Raw genomic sequence first — 13371 nt, 5'->3', positions numbered from 1 at the left:
CACCCGGCTCAATCCCTTACTATGCCCTAAATATTTCTCAAATCTATCCACATTTTTCTAACAATTTAATCCAAACTATTGATATTATAATCTCTCGCTAACATCTTAACTGGTCTCTTCACAACTATATTCACCTCTTCTCCAGTCACTTCTCCATAACTCAAGAATAACCCTCATGACATGCAAATCTGATGTCACTTCCCTACTTGCTATCTCCCCAAAATACTTCAGTGGCTTCTCAGTAAGACCCTGCATGTAGCCTAATGGTTCTTAAATGGTTTCTAGCCTCAGGACGCCTTCACATTCTTAAAAATTAACAACTCCTCCAAAATTTTCATTCATATAGATTTTGTCTATCACTATTAATTGTATTAGAAAGTAAAACAGAAAAAATTTTAAATGTTTTCTTATTAATGTTTTTTACAATTACCCATCTCTGCTTCCACTGCCAATCTGTAACAAACTGTATATTGTTTTATCTGAAATATATGAAGAAAATCCAGTTGAAATACGTAGTTGAAAAGAGGACTACACAGACCCTTATGAAAGAGTCCCTAAAAACTCCAGGGGTGCCTGACCAGGCAGTGGTGCAGTGGATAGAGCATTGGACTGGGGTGCAGAGGACCCAGGTTCGAGACCCCGAGGTCGCCAGCTTGAGCGCGGGCTCATCTGGTTTGAGCAAGGCTCACCAGCTTGGATCCAAGATCGCTAGTTCGAGGAAGGGGTTACTCAGTCTGCTGAAGGCCTGCGGTCAAGGCACAGATGAGAAAGCAATCAATGAACAACTAAGGTGTCGCAACGAGAAACTGATGATTGATGCTTCTCATCTCTCTCCATTCCTGTCTGTCTGTCCCTATCTATCCCTCTCTGACTCTCCCTCTGTCCCTGTTAAAAAAAAAAAAGTCTAAGCTCAATTTCCATTTCCTCTAGAAAACATTCTCTGAATTCCCTAATTAGTTTAAGCACCACTCATCACACCATATCCCTAATTTTGGAGCAATTAAAACAATATTAGTTAAGCCTGACCAGGTGGTCGTGCAGTGGATAGAGCATTGGCCTGGGAAGCAGAGAACCCAGGTTCAAAACTCCAAGGTTGCTGGCTTGAGCATTGGCTCATCGGCTTCAATGCGGGCTCACTAACTTGAATGCAGGGTCCCTGGCTTGACCGTGGGATCATAAACATGACGCCATGGTCACTGGCTTGAGCTCAAAAGTCGCTGGCTGGAAGCCCAAGGTCTCTGGCTTGAGTCCAAGGTCACTGGCTTGAGCAAGGGGTCACTCACTCTGCTGTAGCCCCTGAACTGATGCTTCTCATCTCTCTCCCTTCCTGCCTGCCTGTCCCTCTCTCTGTCTCTGTCTCACTAAAAAAAAATAAAAATATTAGTTAAGGGCCCTGGCCAGTTGGCTCAGCGGTGGAGCGTTGGCCTGGCGTGCAGGAGTTCCAGGTTCGATTCCCAGCCAAAGCACACAGAAGAGGCACCCATCTGCTTCTCCACCCCTCCCCCTCTCCTTCCTCTCCCGCAGCCGAGGCTCCATTGGAGCAAAAATGGCCCGGGCGCTGAGGATGGCTCTGTGGCCTCTGCCTCAGGTGCTAGAATGGCTCTGGATGCAACAGAGTGACGCCCCAGAGGGGCAGAACATCGCCCCCTGGTGGGCATGCTGGGTGGATCCCGGTAGGGCGCATGCGGGAGTCTGTCTGACTGCCTCCCCGTTTCCAGCTTCGGAAAAATGAAAAAATATATATATATATTAGTTTAAAAACCCTGCCCTATTCTTATCTACCTAACAATTTGTCTTTCAAAACCCAAGTGAGATAACATCTATTCCGGAATGCTCTTAATATTTCTCTTGCCCCAAACACTTTATACTCCTTCCTCAGTAAATTTCATACCTTGTAGTTACCTCTGTTATTGTAAGAAAGGTGCTATATTATATATATATCTGTGATAAGGCTGATTGTTGGCTCATGAGTTCTTTAAAAGAAGGGATCTCATTTGGCCAATAAGCACATGAAAATATGCTTACCATCACTAATCACTAATCATTACAGGAAAACAAATCAAAACCATGAGATACCACCTTAACCAATTACGATGGCTAGTGACAAAATAAAAAGGAAAAAAAATGTTGGCTAGGATGTGGAGAAATTGGAACCCTGTGCATTGCTTGTGATAATGTAAAATGGTACAACCACTGTGGAAGTGTGGCAGTTCCTCAAATAATTAAAAATAGAATTACCATATGATCCAGCAAATTCCACATTTGAGTGTACACATGTATTAGTCTGCACTGCCACAAGCTAGGTAGCTTAACCAAGTTATTGTCCCACAGTTGTGAAGGCCAGAAATCCAAGAGAAAGTGCCAGCAAATTAGGTTCCTAGTGAGGGCCCTGTTACCAGCTAGCGGACAGCCACTTTCTGGCTGTGTCCTCACATGGCTTTTCCTAAATGCACACACAGAGAGAGACAACTCTGGTCTCTCTTCCTCTTCTCATAAGGACACCAGTTCTATCTCATTAGGACAGGCTTTCTTTAACCTGACCTACATCCTTAAAGGCCCCTATCTCCAAACACAATCACATTGGGGGCTAAGGCTTCAACATATAAATCTAGAAGGTCACAATTCAGTCCATAACAATACCCAAAAGAATTGAAAGAAGGGCCTTAAAGAGATATTTGTATACCATGTTCACAGCAGCATTATTTGAAATAGCCAAGAGGTGGACGCAACTCAAGTGCTCATCAATAGACAAATGGATAAACAAAATGTGTTATACACATATAATGGAATATTATTAGAAAGAAATGGAGTTCTCACATATTATGACATGGGTAAACTTTTGAGAACATTCTATAGACCATTGCTTTTCAACTGCCAGTCTTCATTTTCATTTATCTAGAAGTATTTTCTAATTTCCTTTTTTATTTCTTCTTTGAGCCACTGGTTATATAGAAATACGTTGTTTTAATTTGCACATATTTGTGGGTTTTCCAAATTTTGGTTACTGATTTCTAATGTCATTCTATTGTGGTTAGAGAACATACTTTGCATTATTACTAACAAAGAGTGAATGTTATTGTATGCAAATCATACCTCAACTTCAAGGCACGTTGTATGACAAAAATCACAGATAAAATGACATTAGGCATTAGAAATAGTAACTGTGGCTATGAATCATAGTCTTTATTTAATTGAGTCTGCAAAAGCTTATGGCAGATTTGTTATTTCCAATTGTTGTTTGCCCTGCTATGTGCATCTACAAATAGTGAAGAAACACAATGCTAGAATGATACAGTGAAATTAGGCATCCTCATATACTTCTGGCGGACATATAAACTGGAACACTTTGGAAAACAACTTGACAAAATGTATGAAAAGACTTAAAAAAACCTCTAAAGCCTTTTAACTAGTAATTCTATTTGTAACAACCTATGTTAGAAAATAACTCTAAATACAGAAAATATTTTAGACTAATAATATTCATTTAAGAATGGTTACAATATAAATTTCCAATAGGAGAAAGTTTGGTAAATTATAGTTTAATTATTGGACAAAATATCACGCATCCATTAAAAAGGTCTACAAAACACTTAAAATATAAGGAAAATACTTATGCTTTAATGTAAAAAAGCAAAAGCAAAATTGTATATAAAATTTAATTATAGCTATGTATTTAAAAAATAGCAAACAGAGGTAGCGGCGGCAACGACCATGGAGGCCACGTCCCGGGAGGTGGCGCCAGCGAAGAGCTCGGCCTTGGGCCCCAGCGCTGCCCCCGCGCTGCCCCAGCGCTCCCCCCCGCCCTGTTCGAGCTGTGCGGGCGGGAGGTGAGCGCCCATATGGGGGTTCTGGAGAGCAGAGTGTGGGCCCTCCCAGGCCCAATACTTCAAAGCATCTTACCTCTGCTCAATATATATTACTTGGAGAGGATTGAGGAAACTGCCCTCAAGAAAGGCCTCTCCACTCAGGCCATCTGGCGCTGACTATGGGATGAGCTGATGAAGACAAGGCCTTCCAGTCTGGAAGTAAGTTAAGGCACCGGATAGAAACTCTAGCCTGACTTTGCACAGTGAAAACAGGAATAGCACACAAACATAAGTTGGGTCCGGGTAAAGTGCAGGGGTAGGGATGGAGTGACTTTGGAAGGAGGGCTCTGATGGCTTATCATAAGGTGCTTTAGCATTTGTCATTTGTCACTGACTTGGTTGCTCACCCTATTTGCAGGGGACACAAAACAGGGAAAGGTAGTAAAACACAATGGATGGCAAAACCCAGATTCATAAAGGTCTTAACCGGGCTGGAACAATGGTCAACTTAAGATGTAATTTGGCAGAATTATTCAACTCTTCACTTGAGTCTAAAACATTCCAATTGTATGACCTTGTAGTAGGGGGTGGAGGAGGTCTGGCTTAGCAGCAGCTTGTATTAGAAAATTAAGGAGTTTTAGTCAATAATGTGCTAAAACCACTCATATAAAGACTAAAAAAAATAGCAAACAATTTGTATACAGAAAAAAATCAGAGCGCAACACATCGAAAGGCTAATAATGGTCACCTTTAGTTAGTGAATTAAAGAGTGTAGTTATTTTTTCTAATCTATTTTTTAATTTTTTTTATTCACTTTTAGAGAGAAAGGAGAGAGAACAAGAGAGAGAGAGAGAAAAAGGGGTGAGGAGCAGGAAGCATCAATTCTCATATGTGCCTTGACTGGGCAAACCCGGGGTTTCAAACCGGCGACCTCAGCATTCCAGGTTGACGCTTTATCCACTGCGCCACCACAGGTCAGGCTAGTTCTTTCTTTATACGTTTTTGTTGTTGTTATTTTATTTTAGTGAGAGACACAGAGAGGGACAGACAGAGACAGAGAGACAGGAAGGGAGAGAGACAAGAAGCGTCAATTCTTTGTTGCAGCATCTTAGTTGTTCATTGGTTGCTTTCACATATGAGCCTTGATCAGGGAACTCCAGCAAACTGAGTGATCCCTTGCTCAAGCCAGCATCCTTGGACTTTAAGCCAGCGACGTTGGGCTTCAAGCCAGTGACCTTGGGCTTCAAACCAGCAAACTTTGGGCTCAAGCCAGTGACCATGGGGTCATGCCCATGATCCCATGCTCAAGCCAGTGACCCCCTGCTCAGGCTGGTGAGCCCGCACTCAAGCCGGCAATCTCAGGGTTTTGAACCTGGGTGCTCAGCATCCCAGGCTGACGCTCTATCCACTGCGTCACAGCCTGATCAGGCTTTTCTTTATACTTTTAATTTTCTTTCCAAAGTTTCTATGAACATAAATTTTTATAATAAAAAGTTTATTCAAATCAAATTTAAGAAACTGTCACTTCAAGCATAACAAACCATTTATTTCACCTTTCTCACAAGCACAACCTCCCATATATACATATTCTCTCACATGGAGCTAAACTTCCTCTCCCAAGCATACAAACCCTAGTTTTTTTCACGTAGGCTCTTAGTGTTACACTTATCAAAGTGTTTTGTGTTCAATTGTTGTTGCTTTTTAAGAAAACTGGAATACTCTTTTCCTGGAGCTCAGAAATAGTGTTCTAATTATATGAATATAATATCCTTCTGCAACTCAAACATATTTGTCTTCTTATAACTTCAAATCAATTTACCACAAAGATTAAGAGTAAAACCAATTCTATAAGATGTATGAGCTGTCACATACATGACAGTTAATTAAATGCTCCAAATTAAATCAAAAGGCACAACTAATGTGTATACAATTCTTTTATAATCAGAAAAAACAAAACAACAACAACAGAAAAAACCTTTCCTAAACCCTTATTTCGGTCTAGTTCGTCTGTTTATTGAGGCAACAAAGCATAATTAAAAGAACATGGGCTTTGGAATCAGAAAACCAGAGTTTATATCCTGGTTCTGCAACCTCCTACCAATGAAAACTTAAACAACTTAAACTCCCTAAACCTTAATTCCCACCTTTGTAAACAGGGATAACAGTGCTTACAGGACTGTGAGAAACAAACAAAAAACTGGATATGAGGCACTCTAATAAGAGAGTGTTTCTATTTGGCACAGTATACCACAGTAGCTACTTTAATTATTTTCATTTCTTTTGGGAAAATGAGGAAGTTCATTTTAAAACAAGTTACTCAACTTTATTTCTAATTCAACATCAAGAAACAACAAAATGAAGTAGTTCATAAAACTAGTGAGTCCTTGGCAATTCCCGGTTACAAATTTACATTGTAGATCTGAGCCAGTGGTTCTCAAATGCCCGTCGGCAGACTGGTGCCAGTCCACCAGAAGTTTCATGCCATTGCGCAAATAATCTTCATGCAACATCAGGGTAGTTAACTATCCTTTCGTGGACCGGCGGTTGAAAACCACTGATTTAAAACAGTTCTTACAGCCACCAACAGATAATCCAAAACTGTTCAAGAAACAAGCAATCCTGTGTCTAATCATTATTCTCTTACCTTGCAGGCTACATCAACTAATCGCATCTGGATAGCTTGATTCTCTGGGAGTTTCGTGCCAATTGCAAGTAAAGCTTCCAACAGCTGAGCTAGGACTTGATGAGACTCTAGAAAGGAAGATGAAAAGTTGTGTTGTAGAATTTCAAAAGGAGAACACTAAAGAAACTAAGTTTACTTGGGTAAAAAAACGTAGGTTTCTCTGTCAGCTAAGTTTTACTATTTGATCCTTGATTCCCCTCAGCTGAAAGCTAAGTTTCTAAAGGCAGCACTTTTAAATATAATATTTGAGTCTTCCAAAGGTTGGCCAAAAATGTTAGTGCTGCCTGACCTGTGGTGGCGCAGTGGATAAAGTGTCAACCTGGAAACGCTGAGGTTGCTGGTTCAAAACCCTGGGCTTGCCTGGTCAAGGCACATATGGGAGTTGATGCTTTCTGCTCCTCCCCCCTTCTCTCTCTCTCTCTCTCTCTCTCTCTCTCTCTCTCTTCCCCTCCCTCAGCCAAGGTTCCACTGGAGTAAAGTTGGCCCGGGCACTGAGGATGGCTCCATGGCCTCCACCTCAGGTGCTAGAATGACTCTGATTGCAGTGGAGCAACACCCCAGAGGGGCCGAGTATCACCCCCTTGGTGGGCATGCCAGGTGGATCCCAGTTGGGCACATGTAGGAGTCTGTCTGTCTGCCTCCCCTACCCACCCCACCCCCTGCTTCTCACTGCGGGAAAAAAAAAATCAGTAACAACCATCTTAGCCAGATTCTCTTCTTTGTCTAAATTTTTTGCTTTGTTCTAAAATATAGTTCTTGCCCTGGCTGGGTAGCTCAGTTGGTTAGAGCATCATCCCAATACAGCAAGGTTTCAAGTTCGATCCCCAGTCAGGGCATATACAAAAATGCATAAATAAGTGAAATAACAAATTGCAATTTCTCTCTCTCCCTCTTCTTCTCTTTCTCTAAAATCAAGAACTAAAATTAAATTATATACTATCTGGTTATTTTTTTTAATTTTTTATTAATTTTAATTTTTCTTGTGTTAACATGGATTCAAGTCTCGACCAGTGGTGGCGCTATGGATAAAGAGTCACCCTGGAATACTGAGGTCACTGGTTCGAAGCCACAAGGTTGCTGGCTCTGAGCACAGGCTGACAGTGTGGGGTTGCTGGTTTGAGCTCAAAGGTTGCTGGTAGGAAAAGCCTAAGGTCACTAGCTTGAGCAAGGAGACACTAGCACAGCCCTGAGCAAGGCACACAGGACAAGCTCAATGTACAACTAAAGTGAAAGCAACTACGAAGCCAATGCTTCTTACCCTTTCTCCTCTCTTGTCTCTCTCTCCCTCTTTCTCAAAAGGAAAAAATATATACATATGGTTCTTATAATGCTAGCAGAATGTATGCCAGAGGTGTTTAGGTGGCATTCAGATAATCATTTTTATATTAACAACCATGTATATATTTTAATATATAATAAAAACTGCAGTTATTATCTACTGATGTCACAAGTCATTAATTCCCTTTTAACATTGCTAATACAAAGAGTACAAAGAGCCTCTTTAATTTTATTTAACTAAAAAAAAATTGTCCACTTAGAAAAACAGCATTAAGTAAACTAAAGTATTGATATGAAGTAAGATGTCAAAAATGGTGTAGTACATGACTTATAAATAACTAAAGCTAAGAAAAATTAGTTAAATCACCTCTTAATAAGACTTCTAGTTAAACATAGTAGATTGATCACAAGTTTATCATTATTCTTTCCTAAAACTTCATTAATATAAGAGTAACAAAATTTAAGTTATAAATCTACAAATACAGAGAAAATAGGAGAATAAAGGTAGGCAGATGAGAAAAGCAAAAAAAAAAATTATTTATTTATTTATTGAGAGGCAAGGAGGCAGAGAGACAGGCTCCACATGTACCCTGACCAGATCCAGCTGGAAACACCCTACAGGGCAATGCTCTGCCCATCTAGGGCTGCTGCTCTGTTGCTTGGTAACCAAGCCATTTCAGTACCTGAGGCGAGGCCATGGAGCCATCCTCAGTGCCCAGGGCCAACTTGCTCGAACCATTCGAGCCATGGCTGTGGGAGAGGAGGAGAGAGACAGAGAGAGAGAGAGACAGAGAAAGAGGGAGAAAGGGGGAGGGGGAGGGGTGGAGAAGCAGATGGTCACTTTTCCTGTGTGCCCTGACTGGGAATCAAACCCGGAACATCCACAAGCTAGGCCGACACTCTACCACTGAAACAACTGGCCAGGGCCTCAATAAATCTTTTGAAGGTAGAAAGCAGATGATTTGTGACATAGACCTAGGTACTGTGCTAAGTGAAATAAGTCATTCAAAGAAAGACAAATACCATATGATTTATTTCACTTATATGTAAAATCTAAAGAATATAAATGAACAAAACAGAAACAAACTAATAGATATACAGAATAGACTGATTGTTGCTAGAGGGGAGGTTAGGTGGGGGTCTAGGTGAAAAAACTGAAGGGCTTAAAAATACAGATTAGGACCTAGCTCGTTGGCTCAGTGGTAGAGTGTTGGCCCAGCATATGGACATCCTGGGTTCGATTCCCGGTCAGGGTATACAATACAACAGAAGCGACCATCTGCTTCTCTCCCCTCCCTCCTCATTCTCTCTCTCTTCTCTTCCCACAACCAGTAGCTCAAATGGTTCAAGTGTCATGCCAGGCACTGAGGATAGCTCAGTTGGTCCAACTGTATCTGCCTCAGGCGCTAAAAACAGCTCAAATGAGTCAAGCATTGACTCTAGACAGACAGGGGTTGCCAGGTGGATCCCAATTGGGGTGAATGTGGAAATCTATCTCCCCTCCTCTCACCTAAAAAAAAAAAAAAAAAAAAAAGGAAACTTCAAACTAATTACTGAGGATGTTCAGGGCAAAAACTGCCTGACCAATTTCCATGGCATGGATCTTACCCGTAAAAGACCATGGTCAAAAAATAGCAAACTGTGCCTGACCAGGCGGTGGTGCAGTGGATAGAACAGCAGCCTAGGATGCTGAGGACCCAGGTTCAAAACCCCCAGGTCACTGATTTGAGCATGGACTCATGTGGCTTGAGCATGGGCTCATCTGGCTTGAGCACAGGGTCGCTGGCTTGAGTGTGGGATCAAAGATATGATCCTAGCCCTGGCTGGTTGGCTCAGTGGTAGAGCATCGGCCTGGCGTGCAGGAGTCTCGGGTTCGATTCCCGGCCAGGGCACACAGGAGAAGCGCCCATCTGCTTCTCCACCCCTCCTCCTCTCCTTCCTCTCTGTCTCTCTCTTCCCCTCCCGCAGCCAAAGCTCCACTGGAGCAAAGTTGGCCCGGGCGCTGAGGATGGTTCTATGGCCTCTGCCTCAGGCGCTAGAATGGCTCTGGTTACGGCAGAGCAATGCCCCAGATGGGCAGAGCATCATCCCCTGGTGGGCATGCTGGGTGGATCCCAGTTGGGCACATGCGGGAGTCTGTCTCACTGCCTCCCCGTTTCCAACTTCACAAAAATACAAAAAAAAAAAAAGAAAAAAAAAAAGATATGATCCTATGGTCACTGGATTCAGCCCAAAGGTCACTGGCTTGAGCCCAAGTTCAATGGCTTGAGCAAGGGGTCACTTGCTCTGCTGTAGCCCCCTGGTCAAGGCACATATGAGAAAGTGATCAATGAACAACTAAGATGCCGCAACGAAGAATTGATTCTCATCTCTTTCCCTTCCTGTCTGTCCCTCTCTTTCTCTCTCTATCTCTTAAAAGAAAAATGGCAGACCATGATTGAAGCTCATGTTGATATCAAGACACCAGTATTCATTTGCTCCATATATTCTGTGTTGATTTTATTAAAAAATGTAACAATCTGCCCTGGCCGGTTGGCTCAGTGGTAGAGCATCGGCCTGGTGTGCAGAAGTCCTGGGTTCGATTCCCGGCCAGGGCACACAGGAGAAGCGCCCATCTGCTTCTCCACCCCTCCCCCTCTCCTTCCTCTTTGTCTCTCTCTTCCCCTCCCGCAGCGAGGCTCCATTGGAGCAAAGATGGTCCGGGCACTGGGGATGGCTCCTTGGCCTCTGCCCCAGGCGCTAGAGTGGCTCTGGTCGCGGCAGAGTGACGCCCCAGAGGGGCAAAGCATCGCCCCCTGTGGGTGTGAGGGGTGGATCCTGGCCGGGCGCATGCGGGAGTCTGTCTGGCTGTCTCTCCCCATTTCTAGCTTCGAAAAAATAAAAGAGCGATAAATAAATAAATAAATAAATAAGTAAATAAATAAATAAATAAATAAATAGAAAATGTAACAATCAGCCTGACCAGGCGGTGGCGCAGTGGATAGAGTGTTGGACTGGGATGCGGAAGGACCCAGGTTCGAGACCCCAGGGTTGCCAGCTTGAGCGCGGGCTCATCTGGCTTGAGCAAAGCTCACCAGCTTGGACCCAAGGTCACTGGCTCGAGCAAGGTGTTACTTGGTCTGCTGAAGGCCCGCGGTCATGGCACATATGAGAAGGCAGTCAATGAACTAGGGTGTTGCAACAAAAGGCTGATGATTGATGCTTCTCATCTCTCTCCCTTCCTGTCTGTCTGCCCCTATCTATCCCTCTATCTGACTCTCTCTCTGTCCCTGTAAAAAAAATAAAATAAAATAAAAAATTAAAAAAAAAATGTAACAATCAGATTCAAAAAACCTCTTATGCTCAGCATCAACAGGTCCACTGAATCCAGAAGATTATGATAGTTATCAGAAATATGCCAATAAATGACTTGAAAGAAGTGGTCAATAAACTGATTTCACAGAGCATTGTAAAAGACATAGGAAAGTCTTGCCAATCTATTCATCCCCTCCATGATGTCTTTCTTAGGAAAGTCAAAATTCTAAAGAAACCCAAGTTTAAACTCGGAAAACTCATCTAGCTTTATGGTGAAGGTAGCAGTTTTAGAGCAACCGGGGAGAGACAGGTGCTAAAGCTGGCCAAGCTGGTGGATATAAGCCCCCAATCCAACGATCTCTTTAAAATTCAGACGTTTATTGCTGACAAGTAAAAAATCCTATTTATGATTTAAAATGAAAGGCATTGAGAGAAAATAGAAGAGAGGTGAAAAAAACCTCCAACACCACCCTATTTCTGTCTTCAAAAAAATAATTCTGCATAATACCCAAGAAAAGCTTTTTAAGTTAAGCTTTTTAAGCTTAACTCTTGCCTCTGCCTCTGTTAAATACAAATCTTATCTAAATCTTTTTTTTTTTTTTTTAAGTGAGAAGCAGGGATGCAGAGCAACAGACTCCCACATGTGCCCTGACCAGGATCTACCTGGCTAGCCCCCTACCAGGTGATGCACTGCCCATCTGGTGCATAGTTCTGTTGCTCAGTAACTGAGCTGTTTTAGCGCCTCAGGCAAGGCCATGGAGCCATCCTCAGAGCCCGGGGCCAACTTGCTCCAACGGAGCTATGGCTGCAGGAGAAGAAGAGAGAGATAGAGAGAGAGAAGGGAGAGAGGAAAGGGTAAGGAAGCAGATGGTAGCTTCTCCTGTGTGCCCTGACAGAATCAAACCAAGGATATACACATGCCAGGCCGACACTCTACTGCTGAGCCAACTGGCCAGGGTCTAATCTAAATCTTAAGCCCTAGTTTCTCTTCTGAGTTCTGGACCTACATTAAAACAAGAGGCTGGGTGGACATCTCCACATGGATAAAAAAATGAATCTTTAACCTCTCTTCTCTAAGCCATCTAGTTCATAAAACCAAATTCCTGAGAGCTACCAAATTCCTACCCTCCCTCCTTCTTTCTTTTTTCTTTCTTTCTTTTTCTTTTTAGCAAGGGAGAGAGACAGACAGGAAGGGAGAGAGATGAGAAGCATCAACACGTAGTTGCGGCATTTCAATTGTTCATTGATTGTTTTCTCATATGTGCCTTGACCAGAGGCTCCAGCTAAGCCAGTAACCTCTTGCTCAAGCCAGTGACCTTCAAGGCAGCAACCTTTGGGCTCAAGTCAGAAACCCTGGGGTCATGTCTATGATCCCATGGTCAAGCTGGTGACCGGCACTCAAGCTGGTGAGCCTACGCTCAGACTGATGAACCTGCACTCAAGCCAGTGACCTAGGGGTTTCAAACCTGGATCATCAGCATCCCAGGCTGATGATCTATCCACTGCACCACTGCCTGGTCAGGCCAAATTATCTTTCTAAAATTAGACTTGATCAGCCCAGCCTGCTGTAGCGCAGTAGACAGAGCACCAACCTATTGTAGAATGCTGAGGTTGCTGGTTTGAAACACAGGACTTGCTTGGTCAAGGTACACAAGACAAGTGACCAGTGAACAGCTAGAGTGAAGCAACTATTTCTCATCTACTGCCAATCCCTGGAAAATCAATAAATTAAAATATTTTAAATAAATAAAACTAGACTTGATAATTTCATGCCCTTGCTCAAAAAAACTTTACATGGTTCCCACTGTCTACAAAAGACATTCAGCCTAACCAGGCAGTGGCGCAGTGGATAGAGTGTCGGACTGGGATGCAGAGGACCCAGGTTCGAGACCCCGAGGTCGCCAGCTTGAGCGTGGGGTCATCTGGTTTGAGCAAAGCTCACCAGCTTGAACCCAAGGTCGCTGGCTCAAGCAACGGGTTACTCGGTCTGCTGTAGCCCCACGGTCAAGGCACATATGAGAAAGCAATCAATGAACAACTGAAGTGCTACAACGAAAAACTGATGCTTCTCATCTCTCTCCCTTCCTGTCTGTCTGTCCCTCTCTCTCTGTCACCAAAAAATTTTTTAAAAAAAATTTTTTTTTAAAGGAAACAAAAACAGCCTGACCTATGGTGGCACAGTGGATAGAGAGTCAATCTGGAATGCTGAGATTAGATTACTTGTCAAAACCCTGGGTTTGCCCAGTCAAGGCCATGCCATACAAGAAGCAACTACTGAGTTGATACTTCCTGCTCCTCCCCCGCGCACTG

General features: G+C 43.0%; 1 protein-coding gene across 1 annotated transcript in view; it reads right to left on the bottom strand.

Moving 5' to 3' along the window:
* Positions 1 to 13371, bottom strand: part of INTS4 (integrator complex subunit 4) — a 166854-nt gene that overhangs the window by 112679 nt on the left and 40804 nt on the right. The window contains exon 6 of the mRNA XM_066249569.1: positions 6451 to 6557. Coding sequence (XP_066105666.1) covers positions 6451 to 6557 — 107 coding nt within the window. The remainder of the gene's footprint in view (positions 1 to 6450; positions 6558 to 13371) is intronic.

Source organism: Saccopteryx bilineata, chromosome 1 (genome assembly GCF_036850765.1).
Source record: "Saccopteryx bilineata isolate mSacBil1 chromosome 1, mSacBil1_pri_phased_curated, whole genome shotgun sequence".
In the NCBI taxonomy this organism is placed as follows: domain Eukaryota; kingdom Metazoa; phylum Chordata; class Mammalia; order Chiroptera; family Emballonuridae; genus Saccopteryx; species Saccopteryx bilineata.
The sequence above is the reverse complement of the archived record's forward strand: the minus strand, read 5'-3'. Positions and strand labels throughout refer to the sequence as shown.